The following is a 25,528-nucleotide window of genomic DNA, read 5'->3' as shown; positions in this document are numbered from 1 at the left end:
TTGTTTTACAATAGTCTCTCTTTTTTCAGTGTTTCTTTACAGTGACTGTACACCATGAACAGACCCTCCCATCATGAATTGTAACATATATATCTATCAAGTGCCAGATCAACTACTCCTTTAAACAATAGCTGCCATTCTACATGCCTCTCTCCAGAACTAAATTTTTCAAATTCCTTGTTGAGAGACGACATTAGTGCTGGCTCTTTATCTACGAGGGTGGTTTGAAAAGTTCTTGGAATCACCACAAGAGGTCAGCACTAATGCAACGAGTTGTTCACGTGATATTCGTTGATCTGTTGCCTGTAAACATGTGCCATGTCAGTGCTTCCGCATAGTGCATAGTGATTTGCGAAGATGGGGGGGAGGGGGGAGGGGGGGGGGAAATCGAGATTCAAGCAATGAAAGTACTTCATAAAGGAAGATATGAAAGCAAAGAATATTCATGCCAATTTCCAGAATACACTGGAGAACTCTGCTCCTTCATATTCAACTGTTGCCAAGTGGACAAATGAATTTAAATTTGGTTGGGAGAGCTTAGATGATGATCCGCGCAGTGGTCAGCTGAGATGTGTCACTACTCCTGAAATCATTGTAAAAGTGCACAAAATGGTCATGGAGGATTGTTGATTGAAAGTGCGTGAAATTGCTCACATTTGCCAGATGTCATCTGAATGGGTATATCACATTTTAACTGAAGAATTAGAAATGAAAAAAATTATCTGCAAGATGGGTGCCACAACTCTTGATGCTGGATCAAAAACATGCTGTCACCATGGCAAAATTACATGAACTAAGGTGTGAATTGTTGCCACACCTGCCTTATTCACCTGCTACGGCTCCGTCAGACTTCCACGTCTTCCCGAAACTGAAAATTTTTCTTGGTGGACGAAGCTTCACTTCAAACGACAAATTGACAGCCAGAGTTGACAACTATTTTGCAGGTCTGGAGAAAACTTATTTAAGATGGTGTCAAGGCACTGTAACATCATTGGAACAAGTGCATTAATCTACAAGGAGACTACATTGAAAAATAAAGAAAGTTTCAGTGATGTGAATACTTTTTTTTCTATTCCGTTGCGAGAACTTTTCAAACCACCCTTGTAGTGTGCGGAACAAGCAACTCATTTTACTTTTTTTAGGTGGCTATTGTACTATGTAATCATTGTGGCTAAAAATGTCTCATGGTCATCACACCAGTTTCAATGTGGAGATCTTCAAAGAGGTCATGTTGTGACATAATAGCAGGTGGATTCTTCCCATCCATTATGTTTCTTCTACTCCCATAAATAACTAGTTTTTTTCACTAATTTTTTGCTTATGTTCAATATATTTATCTGTTAATGTGAAACTTACATAAAACTCTCAAGTTCTTGTAAGACTGAATTTCTCTGTAATTTATTTTTCACATTATTATTTTTGCTGTACTGATTCTATATGTGTAATTAGTTTCGTTATGCCATTGTTAATTCGAGGTTACAGTTAGTTAAAGTTAGCACTACAGTTTGCTACGAGCACAAATCTATGAGCTAAAAAGTGCCCTACCCTATTTGAAAATTACACATTCTAACTTACCAGTAATATATTTGAAATTACCTAAAACTAATTATCTTCCACAATAATAAAACTTTAAGTTCATAAGCAGCTCCATTTCCCAGCATAGATCTCATCAGAACCACTGTTAGATTCTGAACTTTGGCCACATACTTTAGTTACCCTAATTTTTCTGTACAAAATGAGACTGATCACTGACTAATTAATCCACTAAACAATAATTTTATGTAATTTGCTGTAATTTGGAATATGGTGCTCATTCATATAAACAAGGGGTTTATGAAGATAACAGTTCCACAATATTTTTGGATTTTCGACTAGCAACATTTTCTATTAGCCAAAACCAAATTAGTTGTTGTAGTTCATCAAAAATGGTAGAATCCAACCCATAAGACTTTCAAACCATTATGTAGTTTTCAAAATAACAGTCTGTTCTTACGCCTGTCTGTAAGTAGCTGGACATCACCCAAAATAATCAGTCCACAGTTTGATACTAAATGAGTACCACCTACATTCAAGTGTGCTCTCAGTATTGCATGGTTCATTTGGAGTGAAAGGGACTAAACTGCGAGGTCATCAGTACCTCCATCCATTACGTGGCCAACCAGAATTAGTCGTCAAAGGGAGAAGGCAAAAGGCAAATCCTGTAAAGCTTAAGTGTAACTATAAAAAATAAAAACTGAGATAAAAGCCCAGAAAAAAAAAGACAGCACAGAAAACTCATTAACATCAGGCGAGCTCCACATCAGCAGTGAGATCCTCACATCTGAGAATTTGGCCACGGGGCAGCCAAGTGTGGCCAATGCGGAGTCTACAGAGGCTGGGTGATTCCCTGCAAGAAGCACACTGGGAAGACTGCCACATGATGGTAGTCTCCTTAATCCTCCTTAGCTTGTTTGGGGAGATCAGGGCAGACAAATCTGAGTTCCAGACTTCCAGCAATAGATGGTGTACAAATGAGTGAAGGTCAGTTCCAGGAAAACCATTTCCAGAATTGGCATCCTGGGGCAAGCTTGCCCAACCTGTCAGCTCACTCATTTCCCGAAATCCCAACATGAGCAGGGGACCAAATGAAAACGATGGGCCGTCCAGCTTGATGGAGGTCAGAGAAAAGATCCTGAATAGCCATAACCAGTGGGTGAGCAGAGTAGCATTGGTCTATAGCCTGAAGACTGCTAAGGGAGTCACTACAGATTAGGATACTCTTGCCAGTTCAAGAACAAACATGGCTAAGTGCTAATGTAATGGCCGCTAATTCAGCAGTGAAGACACTGTAGCTGTGTAGCAGATAGTGCTGTTCACTGCACCACACACGTATGTATGCAAAGCCTGTTCACCAGTCGACTGATGAGCCATCAGAGATTAACACTTCCAAACTCTAGCCCTTCCCAAGGGCAGCCAAGAAAAGGCAGCGAAAAATCACGGGATCAGCAGAGTCCTTTGGACCGTAGGAGACTTCAAGGCAAATCCGAGGTCGGGGCACAATCCGTGGGGACAGATGTGATGTTTCCCTAGCCAGAGGCGACAGTGGAGGAAGTTTCAGTTCTGAACAGACACACTAGAGGTGTGCAGCAATAGTACACCCAGTTCTGGGTCACTGCTATGGGGTGTGGAGCTCCCTTCCAGGGAAAAGGACATGGCAGTTGGGATGTTCAGGGAAGCTATGAATGTATATAGCATAATTCAGCAGCTGTTGTTGGCACAAAAGTTGGACCCTACAGTGATGAATGGGGCCCAGTATTCGCAATGCTGAGGGTGGTGCTGAACCATATGCACAACTGCCCTAGTCAAGACAGGATTGAATCAGGGCTTTCTAGAGCCACAAAAGGGTAGAGCGATCTGTACCCCAGCTAGTGTTACTGAGGCAGCAAAGAATATTAAGGAGTCGCCAGCACTTTCACTTAAGTTGGTGAAGGTGGGGAAGCCACATCAGCTGGGAATCTAAGACTATCCCAGAAAGTGGTGCTTCTCAACTACAAGTAGTAACTGATCGTCTATGTAAAGCTCGGGTTGTGGGTGGGCAGTACGATGGCAACAGAAGTGCATGACATGAATCTTGGCAGCTGAAAGCCAAAAGCCATGGGTGGGAGCCCACGACATCACCTTTCGTGTGGTGCCCTGTAGGTGACACTCAGTGAAAAACCATACTAGAGGAGCAATAATAAAAGCAAAAATCATTGGCACGGAAGGAAGGCGATATTGAAGACACCACACCCACAGCTAGACCATTGATGGCCACAAGAAAGCAGGAACTACAGAGCCTCTTGGATATAAGAGGGGTACTGAGTGAAGTGTCCACTTGCACCCAGAACATACGGTGCGACAGGAAGTTCTTGACAAAAAATGGGAGGTCCTGGAGACCCCACTCATGAACACAGTAAGCATGTGGTGATGCCATGTCATGTAATAATCCTTCTGTAGGTAAAAAAAGACAGCAATGAAATGTTGATGATGTGCAAAGGCCGTCCAAATGGTGGACTCCTGATGAACCAAATTATCAGCAGTGGAGCACCTTTGGGAAAAACTGCCCTGAGATGCAGCCAAAATGCCCTGAGACTTAAGGAGCCAAAACAGCCACTTGCTGACCATGTGTTAGAGTAATTTGCAGGTTTATTAGGCGATAACCGTCCATTTCAGGGGTTCTTGCATGGTTTCAGAACCGGAACTATGACACTTACTTGCCACTGAGATGGGAACTCACCTTCATTCCGGGTTCGATTAAAGAGAGCAAGGAAGTGATACCAACAATTCACTGAGAGATGTTTCAGCATTTGGTTGTGGATGCGATCTGGCCGTGGGGCCATATCAGAGCAATGGGCTATGGCACTGGAGAGTTCCCATTCACTGAATGGAGCATTAAATGGCTCCAGGTGTCAGGTAGTAAAAGATAAGCGCATTTGCTCCACCCGCTGATTTATGAGGCAAAAGGTGGGGTAGTCGTTCTCAGATGCAAATTTGCGAGTAAAATGCACAGCAAAATATTCAATGACAGTGTCTGGATTATACAAATGACAGCATCTAAGGAAATACTTGGTACACCTGCAGGGGCTGGAAGCCACAGAGTTGTCTGATCATTGCACATACCTGTGATAGAGAAATGAGTGATCCAACGGTGGAAACATACCGTTCCTAGGATTCATCATTTTATGAGGTAGTGGGTGCAGGCATGGAGCCATTTGAAGGCAATGAGGTGCACTAGTGAAAGGTGTTGCTTATGGCATTGGATAGCATGCCTATGGTCTCCAATGGCCAAAGAGATCTCTGGGGTCCACCACAGTTCCGTCTTCTGATGTGGTGATCCCGAGGAAGATGGGATGGCTTGGTTGGTTGCCAAAAGAATGGCTGCCTTTGTATACTGAATATTTGCATCGATATAGCCTTGCGATGGGGAGCTAAGGACAACAGCAGAGGTGAACCCATCCCAGGCAGCATTGCGGAGAACCCGTCTAAGCAGGCGTCCAGCAGAGCAATGCTGAGGGAGCGACAGGAAGATCAGGAAGGGGTCACTACCACACAGGTCATCGTGGACCCTCCAGTGGACATATTGTAGAAGACCAGGACTGCAAAAGGAGAGATCAATGGCCAAATATGTTGTGTGTGCCCCACTGAAGTGTGTAGGGGCACCAGAATCCAAGAGGCAAAGGTCAAGCTGTGCCAGTAAAGTTTTGATGTCTTTACAATGACCAGTGATCATTGTTACACCCTATGAAGGGTTATGGGCATTGAAATCATCCAAAACTAGGAAAGGTGGGGGCAGTTGAGAGAGTAACGCACATAGTATATCCTGGGACACGACATCATCGGGAGGGAGATAAACATGGAAAAATCCTCATACGCCTTTACCAAAACTGCAACAGCCTCCAAAGGTGTATCAGGAGGCACAAGGTCACTGCATACAGAGTCCATCACGTAAGTACAACTTCACCCGATACCCTCTCATATTCAGTGTGATTCTTAAAGTCACCTCGGTAGCCACGAAAGGCAGAGGTACATGTTGCTGGAAACAATGTTTCCAGATGGCAATATGGAATGCAGCTATCATCACTCAGCCAGGTGGTAGAAAAATCCATTACAATTCCACTGGAGGATCAGACTGAATACAGTGAGGGCACGAAGCGACCAAGATGGACAGATTATGTCCCAGGGTCATGTACTGCCATCGGTTCAGATGCCAGGGCATCCACTCACACAGTGGCACATTGCCTGGGGAGATTTGGTGCCTCAGGGGCCACCAGGATCTCCACTTTCGGCACAGAAGGAGTACCTGCAGAGGTCCAGTGGCATGGGGGCCAGTTTCATTTGTCTTGGAGGACTTCTTTTTGTCCTAATCCTCCTTAGAAGGTGAGGGCTGAGATGGTTTCCCTGATTTGATTTCAGGGACAGAGGAAGAATGAGAAGTCCAACAGCCATCAGCCTGTGGTTCCTTCAGCCACTGGCTGGCATCTGGCTGTGGATCAGCACGGACTGTGGAAGGATGAGTCCCAGGGGACCTCCTCCTACCTAGAGAAGCAGGAGGGGGGTAAGGTGCCTCTGGCTGGGGGATGGGGACTGGTGTCCTTGGCAGGTGGGAACCAATGCTCCCAAAGTGAATGTGATGGAAGCACCAGAAGGGCCCGCAACTGCTTGGGGGGGGGGGGGGGGGGGGGGGGTTACCAGCAGGTAGCTCTGAGGGCTCACTGTAAGAGGCAAAACAGAGGAAGGTACTGTCAAACACAGCAGGCGATGATGTTTCAGCTGTAGTGTACGACTATGTCATTTGTCTGGGATTAAGACACTCATACTTTTTATGGTGTCTTGATATGTGACCCCGTCTAGGGTCTTATACTCCTGAATTTTCTTCTCACACTTAAAAACAGAGCAATCTGGTGAGCAGGGAGAATGGAGCTTGCCACAGCTTACACAGATGTGGGGAGGGACACAAGAAACGTTTGCATGCAGTGGACGTTCACAATCCCTGCAGAGGCAGATAGCAGTCCAACAGGAAGACATGTGTCTGAATTTCATACACCTGGAGCATCTCATAGGAGGAAGAATGCACAGGGTTTCATGTCACACTGGTAGACCATCACTTTGATGTTCTCAGGCAACGTATCAACCTCGAAAGCCAAGATGAAGGACCTGGTAGCAACTCTGTTTTCCCTTGGCCCCTATGAACATGACGTATGAAGTGCACACCCCGTTGTTCTAAGTCGGCCCACAGCTCGCCATCAGATTGCAATGGAAGATGACGGTGAAAGATGATGCCCTGGATCATACTGAGACACTTGTGGGAAGCGGCAGTCACAGGAATGTCACTCAACTTTTCACTAGAGAGCAGCACCTGTAACTGGGCAGAAGATGACATTTTAATGAGAAGGGGACTGCTCTTCATCTTTCAGATGACTGTAACTTCGCCATATTTGTCTTCAATGTCTTCCACAAAAAATAAAGGCTTTGTGGCAAAAAATATGTCCCTGTTGGTCCTGGTACATACCAGGTATTTGCGGGAGGATTTTGCTTCTTGCTGTCTAGTCCTGCATTCCTGCCATGGCATGACAATGTAAGGGAATGCATTGGGATCATACTTTGTTGCATTGTACGAGGCCTTTCCATTTGAATTGATGCTGGGGCCACGTGACCAGCAGTGAGCGAGAGTTTTAGTTGCTTCATGTGCGAACTATCCACCTATCCACCATGGTGCCACCCACCCCGAACGGGGGCTGTCCCCATGGGTGGCAGCCAGCCACATCAACAGCTACCTGGCCAGTAATCCGTTGCTGGGAGTCCTTGTGCCCCAGTCATGACAGATACATACTGCATGGTGTACATGGGGAATGTGCAGCTCACGCACCAACAGTGCGATCCCTGCATGGTCGGGGGCTACAATAATGCAGATACGGTTGAACGGGTTTGCCTCTTCTTGACACAGGATACAACAAGTTTTTGACAGCATTTCAAACTTGTTATTTAAGGGAATTGGTGTAACACCCCAAGTTCTCTCTAGTCCCTGTCTTCCCTGTACAAAGTGCCAATACCTACCATTGACAAGCCACTCATAGTCAAGTTGATGAATAGTGATGGATACCATACTTCCTGTCAAGGAGGTAGGATCCACAGGAGAGGGCAGTACTTGAGATACATTATGTACCTCTGGCTCACAACTATCAGGAGCCCTCCTGACACTCCTGTTCACAGCAGCTTCAAATTGCGTGACAGCAATCATGGTTATTTCCAGCAGCTTATGAACATCAATTAACTCACACCATGCTTGGGAACAGCCTTCACAGTGGGGGCTTCATTGTGGCTAGCACAATGTTTTTAAGAACAATAAACAAATTACTTTAAAATAATCTGGCAGATTCTCCTTCAATTTCTTGATCTGTTAAGTTAAAAGTATTACTAATTCCCATTAAGAATTGGATCAATTAATACACAAAATAAAATTTCTATCAAGGCAACAGCAAAATACGAGATAAAAGTTACTAATTTTCTGGTACCCCAAGGTTACAGTTATTGACAAATATGAAAATTATGTTAATTTATGATGAATGCAGACAGTATAGGCTTCTGCATAAAGGGAAAACTAAAAGTAACATGATATGTTGGTTAAGTAAGTGTTACACGATATGTAACTGTAAATCACAAATGCTTCACAATTTTCCAGTGACCTTAGTAATACACCACATCATAAATATCACTTGATAGTTTAAATATGCACTGCTTACTGAAAAAAACACAGTGAAATTGAAACTGTATAATTTTGTATAATGTTAATACACACCAAACAGGTTAATGACAAACCTGATCTTTGGTGTCTGTCTGTTGGAGAAATACAGAGACTAAGATAAAGACCTGGTCCTACAATTCCTACATGTTGAGAAGATATGTGACAGTGCGGAAAGAGCGAAGATCTGGAAACGCCTGAGAAAGTGAGTCATGCTTGAAGGTTAAGTGAGAAATACACAAATACTGTACGGGCACTGTACTAACGGTCTGTGATTTTGCAAAGGTGATTCATCATGGTTCTAGACAAAAAGTAGAGTCCAGCAAAGTAATGCACTGTCACCACTGCTGTTTATCAGTCATGGATGACCATAATGAAGAGCACCAAGAAATCCTGTGCACAACTTAATGCCTTAGCTTTTCTTGATAATAATGTAAAGTGCATAGATATAGAGCTGGAAGTACAATTGAGGCTGGACAAATTTATGGATGAATTCCAGAAATATAATCTCAAAATAAGTAAAACCAAACCAGTAGTAATGGCAGTGAATAGAGAGGTGTGACCAGCAAACAACAAGCTAGTTAATTACCTCTTGAAAAATGTAGAAACCTTTGCCTACCTTGGAAGCATAATTCTTGAAATACTCTAGCTGTGAAAGAGGTCACAATTAGGGTTCAGAAAAGTTCATGTTTCTATCAGCATGTTAGACTGCTTCTGTTGGATCTCGAAAGTGCCAAGAAAATGAAACCCAGCTACATTAAATAAATCCTAAAATGCTATACAGGGTGTTACAAAAAGGTATGGCCAAACTTTCAGGAAACATTCCTCACACACAAATAAAGAAAACATGTTGCGTGGACATGGGTCCGGAAATGCTTAATTTCCATGTTAGAGCTCATTTTAGTTTCGTCAGTATGTACTGTACTTCCTCGATTCACCACCAGTTGGCCCAACTGAAGGAAGGTAATGTTGACTTCGGTGCTTGTGTTGACATGGAACTCACTGCTCTACAGTACTAGCATCAAGCACGTTAGTACGTAGCATCAACAGGTTAGTGTTCATCACGAACGTGGTTTTGCAGTCAGTGCAATGTTTACAAATGCAGAGTTGGCAGATGCCCATTTGATGTATGGACTAGCACGGGGCAATAGCCGTGGCGCAGTACATTTGTATCGAGACAGATTTCCAGAACGAAGGTGTCCCGACAGGAAGACGTTCAAAGCAATTGATCGGCGTCTTAGGGAGCACGGAACATTCCAGCCTATGACTCGCGACTGGGGAAGACCTAGAACGACGAGGACACCTGCAATGGACGAGGCAATTCTTCGTGCAGTTCACGATAACCCTAATATCAGCGTCAGAGAAGTTGCTGCTGTACAAGGTAACGTTGACCACGTCACTGTATGGAGAGTGCTATGAGAGAACCAGTTGTTTCCGTACCATGTACAGCGTGTGCAGGCACTATCAGCAGCTGATTGGCCTCCACGGGTACACTTCTGCGAATGGTTCATCCAACAATGTGTCAATCCTCATTTCAGTGCAAATGTTCTCTTTACAGATGAGGCTTCATTCCAACGAGATCAAATTGTAAATTTTCACAATCAACATGTGTGGGCTGACGAGAATCCGCACGCAATTGTGCAATCACGTCATCAACACAGATTTTCTGTGAATGTTTGGGCAGGCATTGTTGATGATGTCTTGATTGGGCCCCATGTTCTTCCACCTACGCTCAATGGAGCACGTTATCATGATTTCATACGGGATACTCTACCTGTGCTGCTAGAACATGTGCCTTTACAAGTACAACACAACATGTAGTTCATGCACGGTGGAGCTCCTGCACATTTCAGTCGAAGCGTTCGTACGCTTCTCAACAACAGATTTGGTGACCGATGGATTGGTAGAGGCAGACCAAGTCCGTGGCCTCCACGCTCTCCTGACCTCAACCCTCTTGACTTTCATTTATGTGGGCATTTGAAAGCTCTTGTCTACGCAACCCCGGTACCAAATGTAGAGACTCTTCGTGGTCGTATTGTGGACGGCTGTGATACAATACGCCATTCTCCAGGGCTGCATCAGTGCATCAGGGATTCCATGCCATGGAGGGTGGATGCATGTATCCTCGCTAACGTAGGACATTTTGAACATTTCCTGTAACAAAGTGTTTGAAGTCACGCTGGTACATTCTGCTGCTGTGTTTCCATTCCATGATTAATGTGATTTGAAGAGAAGTAATAAAATGAGCTCTAACATGGAAAGTAAGTGTTTCCAGACACATGTCCACATAACATATTTTCTTTCTTTGTGTGTGAGGAATGTTTCCTGAAAGTTTGGCCGTACCTTTTTGTAACACCCTGTAGATGCATGCATCTTCACGAAGTATGACTCACTGTGATTGCAGGTTTTAAGAGTTTTGAGGTCCATGATACAGAAATAAAAAGTGTACAAAATAAAAAAATGAAGAGGTAAGAGAGAGAGTTACAAAGAAGTAAGAGGGATTAAGACAGAAAACACAGACACAAGTGGTTTGGACACATAGCAAGGATGGAACCAACAAGGACAGCTCGAGTAAACCTGGAGAGAAAATGAAGGGATTCGGTGGGTAGGAAGACCAAGAACACCCTAGATGGGCATTACGAAGATGGACATGCAGCAAGAGTGGGAACACTGAATGATGACATGAACAACTAGATTTATCTTGATAGGAACATAAGGAGGCAGCTGTGCACATCATCGAGGAAAGCAGAGCTGTTAAATGATGATGATGATAAATGTTGCTACGGTTTATTTTATAAGCTGCTTCATAGTCTGCAATTTTCAATGAACATAAAATGCCTACTGGACTATCTACTTACACTGAGGTGACAAAAGTCATGGGATAGTGATATGCAAACATAAGGATGGTGGTAATATTGCGAACACAAGGTACTGTATTACAGTGGCAGACCTGTCATTTGTACTCGGATGATTCACATGAGAAGGTTTCTGACATTATTATGGCGGCTTGACGGTAAATAACACACCATGAAAGTGAAATGGTAGTTGGAGCTAGAAGCATGGAACATTCCATTTCGGAAACTGTTAGGGAATTAAATATTCCGAGATCCACAGTGTAAAGGGTGTACCAAGGAAACTAAATTTCAGGCATTACCTCTCACCACAGACAATGCAGTGGTTGAATGCCTTCACTTAATGACTGACAGCAGCAGCATTAGCCGAGAGTCGTCAGAGCTAACAGACAAGCAGTATTGCGTCAAATAATTGCAGAAATCAATGTGGGACATACGAGTGTCTCCGTTAGGACACTGCGGCAAAATTTGACTTTAATGGGCTACGGCAGCAGACAACTAACAGAGTGCCTTTGCTAACAGTACGACATTGCTTGCAGTACCTCTCCTGGGATCACAACTGCATCACTTGGACCCTAGTTGACTGAAAAACCATGGCCCGGTCAGATGAGTCCCGTTTTTAGTTAGCAAGAGCTGATAGTAGGATTCGAGTGTGGTGCAGACCCCATAAAGCAACGGACTCAAGTTCTCAACAGAGCTCTGTGCAAGCTGGTGGTGGATCCATAATGGTGTGTGCTGTGTTTACATGGAATGGACAGGGTCCTCTGGTCCAACAGAACCGATCACTGACTGGAAATGGTTATAATCGGTTACTGGGAGACCATCTGCAGCCATAACACACTTCATGTTCCCACACAATGATGGAATTTTTACGGATGGCAATGTGTGATTGGCTTTAAGACAACTCTGGACAATTCAAGGGAACGATTTGGCCACCCGAACTGCCAAACATGAATCCCATCAAACAGTTATGGAATATAATCAAGAGGTCAGTTTGTGCACAAAATCCTTCACCAGCAATACTCTTGCAGTTATGGCAGCTATAGAGGCAGCATGGCTCATTATTTCTGCAGAGGACTTCCAACGACTTGTTGACACCATGCCCTGTCAACACTGGGCAAAAGGAGGCCTGACATGATATCAGAAGGAATCCCATGACTTTTGTCACCTTAGTGTAATCCACAATCAGTAACTGAAATGTAGTAAAGAATACATCTGAAATGAAATTACAGCAAAATAAGTCAACTTACCTCATTGTGAGATGGAAGCTGATCAATAGTCACAGTAAGAAATAATTTCAAGGTTCAGAACAAAATGTTCCATTGTCTGGAGACAGAGGAACAAGAGACAAGAAGAATAAAGCAATCTTTACTGTCTATATTTATCTATCTCTCTGGTTATGACACTAATTCATCTGTACTTGTTGGTAAGTAATCCCTCTTTCTTAGAAGTTCCCTATTTTGTTGGATTAGACACTTTAATTTTTACTTTTGAAATTTCATTTCACAACTAACCTTACTTTTTAAATTTCATTTCACAATTAACCTACCACTTGCAATATCCAACATATCATTCAACAATCAAAAATATTTCATAAAAAACAGTAGATTGAGGAACTCTGATAAGCTGCTCTGTGATATCGAATTGATTTTTAAAAATCTGTTTCACTTTCACCCAAAATAAATATCCATGTCAAATTCTTAAATTATATGAGATTATAACAGCTCACCTCACGCTTTTGGAGAATCATTGAATTCTGGCGATTAATATTGAAGATTACTGATCCGCCATTTTGGTATGTAATATTTACTGCCATACTAGTTGAGCGGGAATTGATGTGCTGTGCCAGTTGAGCCAGCGCATGAAGGCCGACAACAGTGTCCTGCAAACCAAGTGGCATATAGTGATAATATTGTTCATAAGTGCAAATGTTTGTAACAAAAGCATCCATAAATACAAAGCTCAACAGATAAGTTCTTGTCCTCTCAATGAAAGAAACAGAAAAAAATAGTATAGTCACACTGACAAATGGTTGTATAATGGTGCATTTATGATATGACTCATTAAAGTCAGGCGTATAAAATATTCTGTGTTCACATTACATCAAATTAGAATAACAAACCTTCAATATACTGATGAAGGCAAAGGTGGTTTTCATCAAAAGTTGGAACTTCTATTCTTATTTGTCACAGCAAGATTATCGAGAATATTTTGTAAAAGGGCATCATTGTGAGAAACTCTACTTCTACTGTTTGTCCTTGATAAGTTGATGATTCTCACAGTGGCTTTCAGGGAAGGCAGGAGGCATGCTTTCCCCTGCATTGGGACTGCCAAGGTGAGAGGAGTGGTGAGGAGAAGGCAGGTCAAGCTGCTTGCTCCTGGCACCAGTACCCTTAATGATGTGCACAGTAATACTCCAAGTCTAGGGGCAGTTTAATGTTGGCAGCACTCAGTGATAAATGAATATCTTTCTACTAGTGACAATTTTCTCCACTTCTGGCGGCACCACTAAAATTGTCAAGTTATTGTGGACAAACAGTATGTGAAGGTCACTGACCACCTGAGGGATTTTTTAGTGTGTGGACATCAGTAAGGACCTGTGATAAAATTAATTAGAATTATATCCTGTACCACACAGTGCAAAAATTCTCTCTCATGTTTGCTACAAGTGGTGGCAATTTTCACAAACTGTCATAATATGACAACAGAAATTATCATTGTATCAGAGTTGAATTTTTTTCTAGACATCAACACACTACATGGTTTATTCAAATATGAAACTTGCTTTGATATTTCTCTTAACAGAAACATAGCCTATTACAAGACAATCTTTTCTATGTTAATACACAGAAACAGGCACTTCTGCATCAACGTTTTATGGTATATGATGAATGATATATACTGGATTGGGCATATATTAAGAAGGAATGACGGACTGATAAAAACAGTTTTAGAAGGTTATGTAGAAGGGAAAAGGAAGCGAGGAAGGAAGAGATTCCAGATACTGGATGACATGATGGACGGTACAACATACAGCAGCCTTAAGAAGGAAGCAATGGATCGCAGAAAATGGAGAGGCAAAGGACCTGCTAATATAGCAGATAACTGATGATGATGATGATGATGATGATGATGATATATAGAAAGAAGTCAGTACTCCTTTTTCCTGACTTTTATCTTGTATCTTCATAGGGTTGGTACGTTAATTTTAGATTTGGCAGTGTTAGTGGTTGTGAAGGTGGCTGGATGCCCTTCCTGTTGTCACCCCTTCCCCAAAACCCCTCCCCTGGGAAAGAAGCTGTGTACCCCATCTGTCTGCATTTAGTGTTATCCGTGTAAAGTAAGGGAATGTTTTCTAAATGTCTGTGAATCATGCAACTGAGGTGCAATGTGGGTAGCACTCTGATATTCACCAAAGGGTCTTTCCTTCTCATCCCGTGCAGTAAATCTCCCGTGACCTGCAGTTCTGGGTAACTTTCCGAAAATATACCACTTTTCCTAGGTCTCTCCAGTCCTTTTCCTTCACCCCTCTTCCTTCCCTTCAACCCTTCTGCCTAAAGGAGGAGCCACTGGCTACAAAAGCTTGGCAGTTACAACTGACTTTTATGTGGGTGTTCTGATGCCACTTGGTGAGTAGATTTTTTATCTATCCAACTAAATATTTTTAAAAACAAAGATGATGTGACTTACCAAACGAAAGCGCTGGCACGTCGATAGACACACAAACAAACACAAACATACACACAAAATTCAAGCTTTCGCAACAAACTGTTGCCTCATCAGGAAAGAGGGAAGGAGAGGGAAAGACGAAAGGATGTGGGTTTTAAGGGAGAGGGTAACGAGTCATTCCAATCCCGGGAGCGGAAAGACTTACCTTAGGGAGAAAAAAGGACGGGTATACACTCGCACACACACACACATATCCATCCACACATATACAGACACAAGCAGACATATTTAAAGACAAAGAGTTTGGGCAGAGATGTCAGTCGAGGTGGAAGTGCAGAGGCAAAGATGTTGTTGAATGACAGGTGAGGTATGAGTGGCGGCAACTTGAAATTAGCGGAGATTGAGGCCTGGTGGATGACAGGAAGAGAGGATATATTGAAGAGCAAGTTCCCATCTCCGGAGTTCGGATAGGTTGGTGTTAGTGGGAAGTATCCAGATAACCCGGACGGTGTAACACTGTGTGGAAAGAGGGAAGGAGAGGGAAAGACGAAAGGATGTGGGTTTTAAGGGAGAGGGTAAGGAGTCATTCCAATCCCGGGAGCGGAAAGACTTACCTTAGGGTGGAAAGAGGGAAGGAGAGGGAAAGACGAAAGGATGTGGGTTTTAAGGGAGAGGGTAAGGAGTGTATTCCCGTCCTTTTTTCCCCCTAAGTTACGTCTTTCCGCTCCCGGGATTGGAATGACTCCTTACCCTCTCCCTTAAAACCCACATCCTTTCATCTTTCCCTCTCCTTCCCTCTTTCCTGATGAGGCAACAGTTTGTTGCGAAAGCTTGAATTTTGTGTGTATGTTTGTGTTTGTTTGTGTGTCTATCGACGTGCCAGCGCTTTCGTTTGGTAAGTCACATCATCTTTGTTTTTAGATATATTTTTCCCACGTGGAATGTTTCCCTCTATTAATCAACTAAATATTTTGTTAGAAACTATAGATACTTGCCACTGTTCATAATCTTAACAATAAAACAGTGACCAATCAAGAGATTCTTGAAAATCTCACACCATACATTGACACATCAAGGTGGTTGCTTATCCACGTCTTTCAGCGAGCATGGATTTTCAACTGACAAGTAGTGCACGTTGTGAAGACATTTGTCCACAGTTCAAACAATGCTTCAACCATACACAAAATCTTGCACAGAAACACCTCATCATTTTGCATTTTTTGTAGACATCATTTGGAAAACTGTAACTGATTCTGAAAGCAACTGCAATGAAGACGGTGATGCAAAATGTGAAAAGGACAAAATGCGTTTAAACGCAGCAGTCACAGAACACCCACTCACACTTACAGGCTGCCTTGTAATGACATGTGGATAGTGTGCTAGCAATACTAAACTGTTATTTGCATTTCTCTCATCATCTGCCATTATTTTTCACTGGCATACATTATTTTTCACATTTTCTGTATATTTAAATATGTTTATAATTTTTGGAAAGATAGATTGTGGAGTTTGGCATGATCAATATACCATTCAGCATATAAATGTACTGTTGCCCTAAGAGTTCGGGGATACTCACCCCAAATGAAAACTCTACCCACTTAATAGATGCTGTCATATACATTGTGAACCTCTGAAAAGCTTCGCAGCAAGTAAACTGATCATTAAAACAGCAGAGCACAGATTGACTGGCTTTAAGTATCTACAAACCACATCCGAGTTACTTGTTTGCTTACATTTGGGACAGAAAAGCAGATGTTTGTGTGACCTCTTCACCTGACAGTGGGGTAGCTGTTTATGACACTGTTACCTTGTTATTATTTGGTCAAGTTTCGCACATGTTATGCAGTTCAAATTCCCTTTGAAGTCTCTTTCAAAGACAAAGAAAAAATACATAGTTCCATTGAAAAAGTTGGTATCATAATTTGTCCACTAGGTGCATTAAAACTTAGTCTTAAAATACACCACATTTTCTATTATAACTCGGCAAAGGCTGCGCCTTGATATATTTACTCATCTTGAATATATTTAGAGTGTCCTGTCTCAGCTGCCTCCCCCTGTATACTGCAAGCCACAAGACGAGAGAAAGCTGCCAAATTCACAAGTGAGCACTGCAGATAGAACTGTTTGACACCTTCCATGGCTACGGTGCACGGCACAGACACTCAGTTCATTTCACTATAGCTGAATAATCTGGACCACACAGATGAACAATCCATTTCTGAAGTCATTCAGCTTCTCATGGGCCACTGTATCAGAATTCTTAATAAAACTTTCTATGACTAATTATTTAATTGGATAAATAAAAAATCTACTCACCAATTGGCGACAGAACACACAAAAAAGACTGTTGTGACTGGCTAGCTTTCAGAGCCAGTGGCTCCTTCAGGCAGATGGGTTGAAGGGGAACTTCTCCTTCCCCTTTCTCTTCTCCTTCCCCTTCAACCCTTCTGCCTAAAGGAGGAAGCATTGACTCCAAAAGCTTGCCAATCACAACAGTCTTATGTGTGTTTTCTGCCGCTGCTTACTGAGTAGATTTTTTATCTATCTAGTTAAATAATTTCAATATAATAGAGGGAAACATTCCACGCGGGAAAAATATATTTAAAAACAAAGATGATGTGACTTACCATACGAAAGCGCTGGCAGGTTGATAGAAACACAAACAGACACATACATACACACAAAATTCAAGCTTTCGCAACAAACTGTTGCCTCATCAGGAAAGAGGGAAGGAGAGGGAAAGATGAAAGGAAGTGGGTTTTAAGGGAGAGGGTAAGGAGTCATTCCAATCCCGGGAGCGGAAAGACTTACCTTAGGGAGAAAAAAAGGACGGGTATACACTCGCACACACACACACACACACATATCCATCCACACATATACAGACAGACACAAGCTTGTGTCTGTCTGTATATGTGTGGATGGATATGTGTGTGTGTGTGCGAGTGTATACCCGTCCTTTTTTCTCCCTAAGGTAAGTCTTTCCGCTCCCGGGATTGGAATGACTCCTTACCCTCTCCCTTAAAACCCACTTCCTTTCGTCTTTCCCTCTCCTTCCCTCTTTCCTGATGAGGCAACAGTTTGTTGCGAAAGCTTGAATTTTGTGTGTATGTATGTGTCTGTGTTTCTATCAACCTGCCACCGCTTTCGTATGGTAAGTCACATCATCTTTGTTTTTAAATACAGTTAAATAATTTCTATGACTAATTTATTCCATTTATCAACCAACCCTTTAAGCCATATACTATCTGATCAATGGTATCTGGACATTCCTGCATAATGTGGAATTGACCTCCAGATGCCATATGGGGCGGACTTGTCAGTATAAAAGGAGATGGGGCAATTTTGTTATCAGTGGAGAACCAGTAACAGCAGAATGGATAAGTCAGGAGAGCTCTGTGACTTTGAAAGTGGACCAGCCATTGGATGTCACCAGAGTAACAAATCCATCAAAGAGATTTCAATCCTCCTAAAGTGGCCACGACAACTGTCGGGGATGCGACTGTGCAGTGGAGATGTGATGGAACAAACACAGTTAAACAGAGAGCAAGCAAACCTTATATACTGGTGGAGAGGGACCATCAAGCATTGCAGAGAGCGGCTTGTAAAAGAATCACACTAAGTCAGCAGATGGAATCATTCGTGAGTTCCAAAGTGCTACCAGCAGTCCAGCCGGTACAATAATTGTGCACAGGGAGTTAAATACCCCACGGCTATCCAATGCAAGGATTTGGGTTTGCCGAATACCTGAAGAATGTGACCTTCCATCGCGTGAAGTGCCAACAGTGAAGTATGGAGGAGGTGGTATAACAGTATGGGGATGTCTCATGGGCTAGGGTGTGGAACTCTTATTGTGATTAAGTAAACACTAATTGCGGAAGGATATGAGCACATTTTACAGCATTGTGTACTGCACACAATAGAGGAGACGGCAATTGTATCAACACGACAATGCACCCTGTCATAAAGCAACATCTCTGAGACGAAGGTTTGTCGACAATAATAATTACCCCCTTCTCTTCTTTTGGCTGTTGAGGAAGAATGGGTTGCCATTCATCCCCAGACATTCCGACACCCCACCAAAAGTGAACCCAGCACAGTTCAAGGCATCATAAAAGTGAAGGATGGACACACCTCCCATTTATGTTGACTAATAGGCATCCAGATACTTTTGATCAGTTATATGCGCATATGCTTAAAAGTTTGGCTAGAAAGTTAACTTTCAAGGGCAATTAGCAGAAGTTACAACAGTTTTGTGCTTGTAAGAAAAGTGCACACATGCACGTGCGCACACACGCGCGCACATTTACACTAAACTCTTGCTAAACTGGCCATTCCTCGCACTTATGGATTAGCGGAAGTGCCTAATTGTTGAGAATGTCTAAAATTTAGTATAAACACATACGGATTGTACTTTATCAGATCAAAAGATACATTCATTTTTACAGAAAACTTAGTCCTCGAGTGTGTACAAACATATTAGTGTAAGTCGACAGTCAGTACGAAACACGTTCCAAAGTTTTAGTTGTCACCACGATTATACGCGACGGTAGTATGCTTTATCACACAACGGCTTTACAAGCATTTCACAGGTCCTGCCACGTTTATGCTTGTTGCATAATGTTCTCCAGGACGACGTCTCCAGCTTTGGCACCAGCAGTTTGAGATATCCTCATGTTCTCTCCTCCTATGTCCTCTTCTTCATCAGTTTCATTGTAACTTTCTTGTGACTTTATGATTACCCCTTTTTTGCTGAAGTTTGGTCACAAGTAGTTGCTCGTTCAACACTGTTGCCAGCAACAATAGTTTTATGCTAAGAACCCCAATTCAATTTACATCTAATTTCGAGTTCCTGCTAGAGATCTAACATAATGTGTTTTCCTTTAGAAGCCACAATAATGCTCCGTAAGGAAAGCCACAATTTCAAAGTGTACAGGAATGTTGAACATTATAGTTAACTAATAACATTGTGCAGACGAAATTTCATAATTGTAGGTGTCATTTCAGGTTGATCGATTAGAAGCTGGAAGTGTGCCAGGTTACTGAGAGGCCGGAATACTGAGGGCCGTATTAGTGACAGTTTAGTGTATGTGATTGTTGTAAGACAAACAGAATACCTAGAGAAAACCTACCACAATTGAGTCACATATTTAGCATTGTTATGGTGAATTATTAATTTTTCTCCTATGACAACATTTGGGCTGGATAAAAACCTTTACAGGTTTTCTGAGTGTTATATACTGTACCTGTGTAGAGGAAAATCCACCCTCTTCATTCTGTTGTGAAACCAACCATCTCAAAATTGGGAAAGAATCCGCAACATGATTGTTCAATAAGTACGTTAGAAGAGCATAAGATGTCATTTCAACATTTACAGAATTGGGTAGACTATGCCATGGGTTTTTCTCATCCTCTTGACCAAGGGATCTGCTCCACCACTTCATGTCACCTAAAATGAGATAGGCAGAGACTGTGATAACAGGTCACTGTGAACTAATGCAAAACATGAACAAACATAAATGTTACTGAGTAGGAGTTCTGCAGAAAAAAAAAGACTGTTGCAGCACAGTGACAAAAAATCAGTAGTCTTCAATCACTATCTGCAAGCAACTACCCCATCACATATGGAGTAATAATAGCAATGGGTTATAAATGGGCACTTAATTTTCCAATTTGTATGACTGGCACAAACCATAGATTAATTTGATGCTAGTTACTCGGGTGGTTCCTGCCAATGTAGTTCTTGTGGTTTCTGCTGTTGCTCTTAACACAAAAGGGTGAAGGAAAGGGTCAAGGGAGGGGAAGATGAAATGTAGCAAGGTGCAATAGCTCCACTTCCTTCAAACTAATTCCTTATTTTTATCTTTTATTTCATGCATAATACATATACTATGAATATGTGAAATCTCCAATTTCTTATTCAAGCAGCATTTATCAAAACTTTATTATTCACTTTATAGTTTACAGACTGCTGATGACAGCAGTATAAACACTTCATGTAGAAATATTTTCTTTAATGACATATTCAAAATACATGATTCACTAAAACTACATGCCCTTCAAAATTCAACAACATTAATAACTGCAAGTTTTTCTTTCAAACAATGATGTCAGTTTTCTCAAAAACTTAGTATTCCAAAAGTTATCTTTATTGAAAACTGTCAATTTCTAGAATGTTCGAATCTTAAAATGTAATCTTTTCAAAATCTCTCTATCATTGTTTTGTAACCCTAATTTTTCTGAACCAAAAAATTTATAAATTTATGAACAATACAGGAAAGGATGGGATGCTACTTACCATAAAGATGACAAGTTGCAGACAGGCACAATTAAAAAGACACTTACACAAAGCTTTCGACCACATCCTCCACCATAAAAAGAAAAACACACACCATTCATACACTCAAGCAAGCACACCTCAAGCACACATGACCACCAACTCCGGCAGCACGGGCCACAACTGACATTCTGGCCTGAGCTGTTGCAGTTGGCAGTCAGGTGTGCCTGTCAAGTGTAGGAATGGTGTGTATTTCACTTTTTCTGGTGAAGGCTGTGGCCAAAAGCTTTCTGGAAGTGTTTTTCAATTGTGCCTGTCTGCAACTTAACATGTCATCTTTATAAGCAGCAATCTATCTTTTACTACATTGTTGATATTCCTACCTGGAGTTTCCATTGTTTGACTTAATTTTTGAAACATTCAAATTAGGAAGTTCATGTTTCCAGAAAATTCTTGGCACATTATTGTGGACCCAAGTGATGCCAAAACTTCTGAGTTAGTCAGTCAGCAGCTAGCGTTCAAAGAATCAAGTTACTAAGTTAGACTGCATCCAGTAGTCATTATGTACACTTCCAAATTGGTCAGTTGGCAGCTAATATCCAAAGAGAGCTGTTTCTGTGCTAGCCAGTCAGTTGCAGAGAATTGCAGTTTGGGGGGTTTGGGGGGATTGGGGTGGCGGGGGCCTTGGTGCTTGGTTCCTATTTGAGCTAGGGCAATGGGGTGAAAAGTTTTTGGTTTATCCAGAGAAGTGGCCATCTGTATAGCCATTCCAACATCTGTCTTACTATAGCTATGTTACAGAATATTAAGCAAGGTTTAAATGATGAACCGGAGCTGGCGTCCAGGCAAATTGTGTGAATCGATTAATTCCTTTCCCAAAAGACTTTAACTGGGCTGAAATTAATGCTTAGCTAATGGCACCATTTGTATAGACACCATTAGGATTTCATGTGCAAAAACAACCACCCTCTTGGGATTGTACATGCAAATACAATCATCTTAAATAACACCAGGCCAGAATGAGAATGACTGTTCAAATTTGGTCCACCGGTGTATCGAACATGGTCTAGGTAAGTTTAGCTTTGATTGGATTTTATGTGAAAAAAAAAAAAAAAAAACACATTTTTTGGGAGGTTTTTGAAGTGCACCATTTCCATACTTTAAGCTAATGCGAATCAAATCAAACTTTGCAGAAAGGCAGATAAATAGATAAAGTCAAAATGAAAACTTTTTATCCCATAATCTTTATTCACTGTCGAAGTTCAGCTAAATGTAGAGCATAAAATTCATTCTTATATGAACTGAATGTGCAGAAATGATTTAAAGTGAATCAAATAAACAAAAAATGCATTCTTACGAAAATACTGATTTAAATGTGTGAAGCTGCCAGATAAGTCAAAAAGATAATTCCCTTCTTTTACATCCCTGACTCTGCCCAGGACATACTGTATTTACTCGAATCTAAGCCGCACATTTTTTTCCGGTTTTTGTAATCCAAAAAACTGCCTGCTTCTTAGAATCGAGTGTAAAGCAAGCGGAAGTTCTGAAAAATGTTGGTAGGTGCTGCCACAAATAATTTCTGCAATCGAATATATGTAGCGTTACACAGGCATGCTTTGCAGGCACAAAGATAAATACTGGCGCCAAAACCTTTGCGTCGGTAAATAAATTTAAAAAAAGGTGGAAGATGAGCTTTTTTCTCTGCCCAGAGTTTCGACCTCTGTATTTTTATACATTATCCAACGAAGTAAAAAAAAATTCCGTATTGTTCATCTTCGAATGTAGCAGCATTTCAATGTACTACGAAAATCTGACTGGCAAGACTGTTGCGGATGTTTGTCAATATGGCGAACTCTACGTACTGAATTTTTCCCTACCTGTGAGAAGAGATGGTTGCTAATAGGAACTTTTATGAATCGTGAATCACGTGCAGTATTCTCTTCACCATAAGAATAATATGAATATAAACATTTTGCCATGTATTGTTTCATGTTTGCTGCTATCTCATTTAAATCCTGTCTGCCTAATAAACTACAAGACAACAGCAAACAAGGAAGAATATACATATCATGTCATGTTTATATTCGTATTATTCTTATGCCTAATAGTGACACAGTCAGACATGAAGCACGGCAGTTGATTAGATTTTTAAATCTAAGACGACTCTAATTTCTGTGGAGAATGTAATGTACTAAAGATTTTGAAACGGAGAAAAATTTTCACTAAACTCTCGTTCAGAACATTTACTATCATACACAGTCTATTATTTGGTTCTTGTTGATCATTATCAAAGAAAGCAGGAGTGTTAAGTAACAACAAATAGCAGTCTCTTGCCATTGTTTCGCTAATGAGATGATTCCTCTCCTTTTTTTTTTAATTGTAAGCGGCGGTAGCGCGCACAAAAGCAAGCCGTGCCGCGAGTGGCCACAGGTCGTAAACACTCATTATCTGAACGTGACAAACAATGCATGACACAGTACAGTAATGCATTTTCAGCCTAGAGTGATGTAAACACCTATAACAAAGAGAACGGTACTTATCAGATCAACGAAAAATAAGCAATCAATTCAAACCAGACGAAGCACGTGAAAAAGGAAGGGTACCCGTATAAATAGGGACGGAGCGCCTGACCCATACCAATGGCTACCTGGTAAAGCTTAACTGCTAAGCTTACGACTCGAACCAAACTACTGTAGCTGTATTGTCATTCATTCGACCTAAATTGTGTCTCATATTACAATGGACCAACTTTGTTTCGATTTGGAAGTGCGGCCTAAAACTTTTCTCTCCCCTTGAATTTTGAGTCTCAAATTTCAGGTGCGGCTTAGATTCGGGCAAAATTTTTTTTCCTTTATTTCGAGTCTCATTTTTCAGGGGCAGCTTAGATTCGAGTGCAGCTTAGATTCGAGTAAATACAGTACTCACTTCTTTGTGCTATGATAGGATCATTTTCAAATCTGGTTTAAGTTACATATGCTTCAAGTCATGACCTGGTGCACATCTGATTCATCTGTTGCTTGGACATCTGAGTAATTATGAAATGCTACATGTTAACTTTTGTTAGGCTACTCATAGCTTATGTAGTTTACCGCTCTGAGTTGTTACATAATATGTTACAAGCAATTTGATCCGCCAGATCAGGGGTGCTCAACCGATCGATTGCGCTCAACCAGTTGATTGCCATGGCTTTATGAGTCACTCTTTCAAAACCTTTGCCTGTGATTGGTTTAAATGAGCTTTTTTTTGTAAAATATCAATTCATTGTTATGCACGGTTTTTGTATATGGTAAATCTGACAACACTGTCTCCACCACCTCTTTCATCTCCATCTACAGTTCACTGCCTTAACCGTTCATGCCAAGCAACAGCTTTATTTGTGCATTTAAGATTACTACTTGCAAATGGTAAGTTAACGCATTGACGCATTGTGAGTGGGGGTTGTAGTGAGCAGAGAGAGTGCTCAGGGCTTGCTATGGGATGATGTGCAGTGAGGGGTTGGGGGGGGGGGGGGGGGGGGACCAAGCTCCACATCCAGTCAGCAACACAGACCTCTGTTTCCAAGCTTCCACGAAACAAGAATGTGTATGACAAAGGTCATGATCAGTTAAAGACTTTGTGTTATTGAAACTGAGATTGCTAATTGCATTGACATGTCAAATAAGTGTTTTATGTCATGTTGGTAACACTAGTTCCCTCTTAGTCAAACACTGAAGTGAAGCAACATTAGGCCCAGCTAGTACTTAGATGGGTGACCGTTCGGGGACAACTAGGTGCTGTTGACTTCAAGGACACAGAAGTCGTGCCCAACTGGAAGTCTTGCAACACGCAAAGTGCCACACAAGATTTTTTCCTGCTTCATCACTCATTTTCGAAACAATCGCGATCAAAATAGTGCAACAACCAACACATACCACAGTGACATCACAGCTCAGTGATAATGCACTCAACACTGGCAATGGTATGCTGCACAGTTGGCAAACAAGCCTCTCCAAACCACTGCAGAGTGTTACCAATCTGAACTAGACAGTCCATACATCAAGTTGTAGTTCTCACTTAGTATCGTGTTCATGAAAAATGAGTGCACCTACACACAGGAAAACATACCACTTTTAAACTGCGTGAGAAGAAGAGATATTTGTTACAATGCATAAGGATAGGTGTAAATGTTTGATATGTAATGCTACTTTAGCCACACCTACAAAGGGAAATATTGAATGGCATTTTAGAAAAGTTCACAAAGACTTCGAATCATAATTAGCTGTTGGTAGTGAGGTGTGAGGACTACAAAACTTTCTTATGCTGTGAAGATAACTATTGGAAATCAGTGACTGTGACAAACTACCATAACAATGTCATGAGACATACATATGAGGAAGCAATATATCAGTTGACTCTTTAGGAACTTTTACTTTCTGAACTTCAAACAGCAAATCCCACTGTAATATCCCATCTGGCACCAGAGTTGGAAGAGTT

At 41.6% G+C, this 25,528-nt stretch overlaps 1 protein-coding gene across 1 annotated transcript in view; it reads right to left on the bottom strand.

The window, feature by feature from the left end:
• The window catches only part of LOC124777130 (CD109 antigen-like), a 217,837-nt gene that overhangs the window by 18,987 nt on the left and 173,322 nt on the right, over positions 1–25,528 (bottom strand). Inside the window, exons 25-26 of the mRNA XM_047252422.1 lie at positions 20,025–20,227; positions 12,839–12,991 (exon numbers count right to left, since the gene is read on the bottom strand). Of these exons, the coding sequence (XP_047108378.1) occupies positions 12,839–12,991; positions 20,025–20,227 (356 nt within the window). The remainder of the gene's footprint in view (positions 1–12,838; positions 12,992–20,024; positions 20,228–25,528) is intronic.

The sequence above is a fragment of the Schistocerca piceifrons genome, chromosome 2 (genome assembly GCF_021461385.2).
Source record: "Schistocerca piceifrons isolate TAMUIC-IGC-003096 chromosome 2, iqSchPice1.1, whole genome shotgun sequence".
Lineage (NCBI taxonomy): Eukaryota > Metazoa > Arthropoda > Insecta > Orthoptera > Acrididae > Schistocerca > Schistocerca piceifrons.
This window is presented reverse-complemented; position numbering and strand designations above follow the sequence as displayed.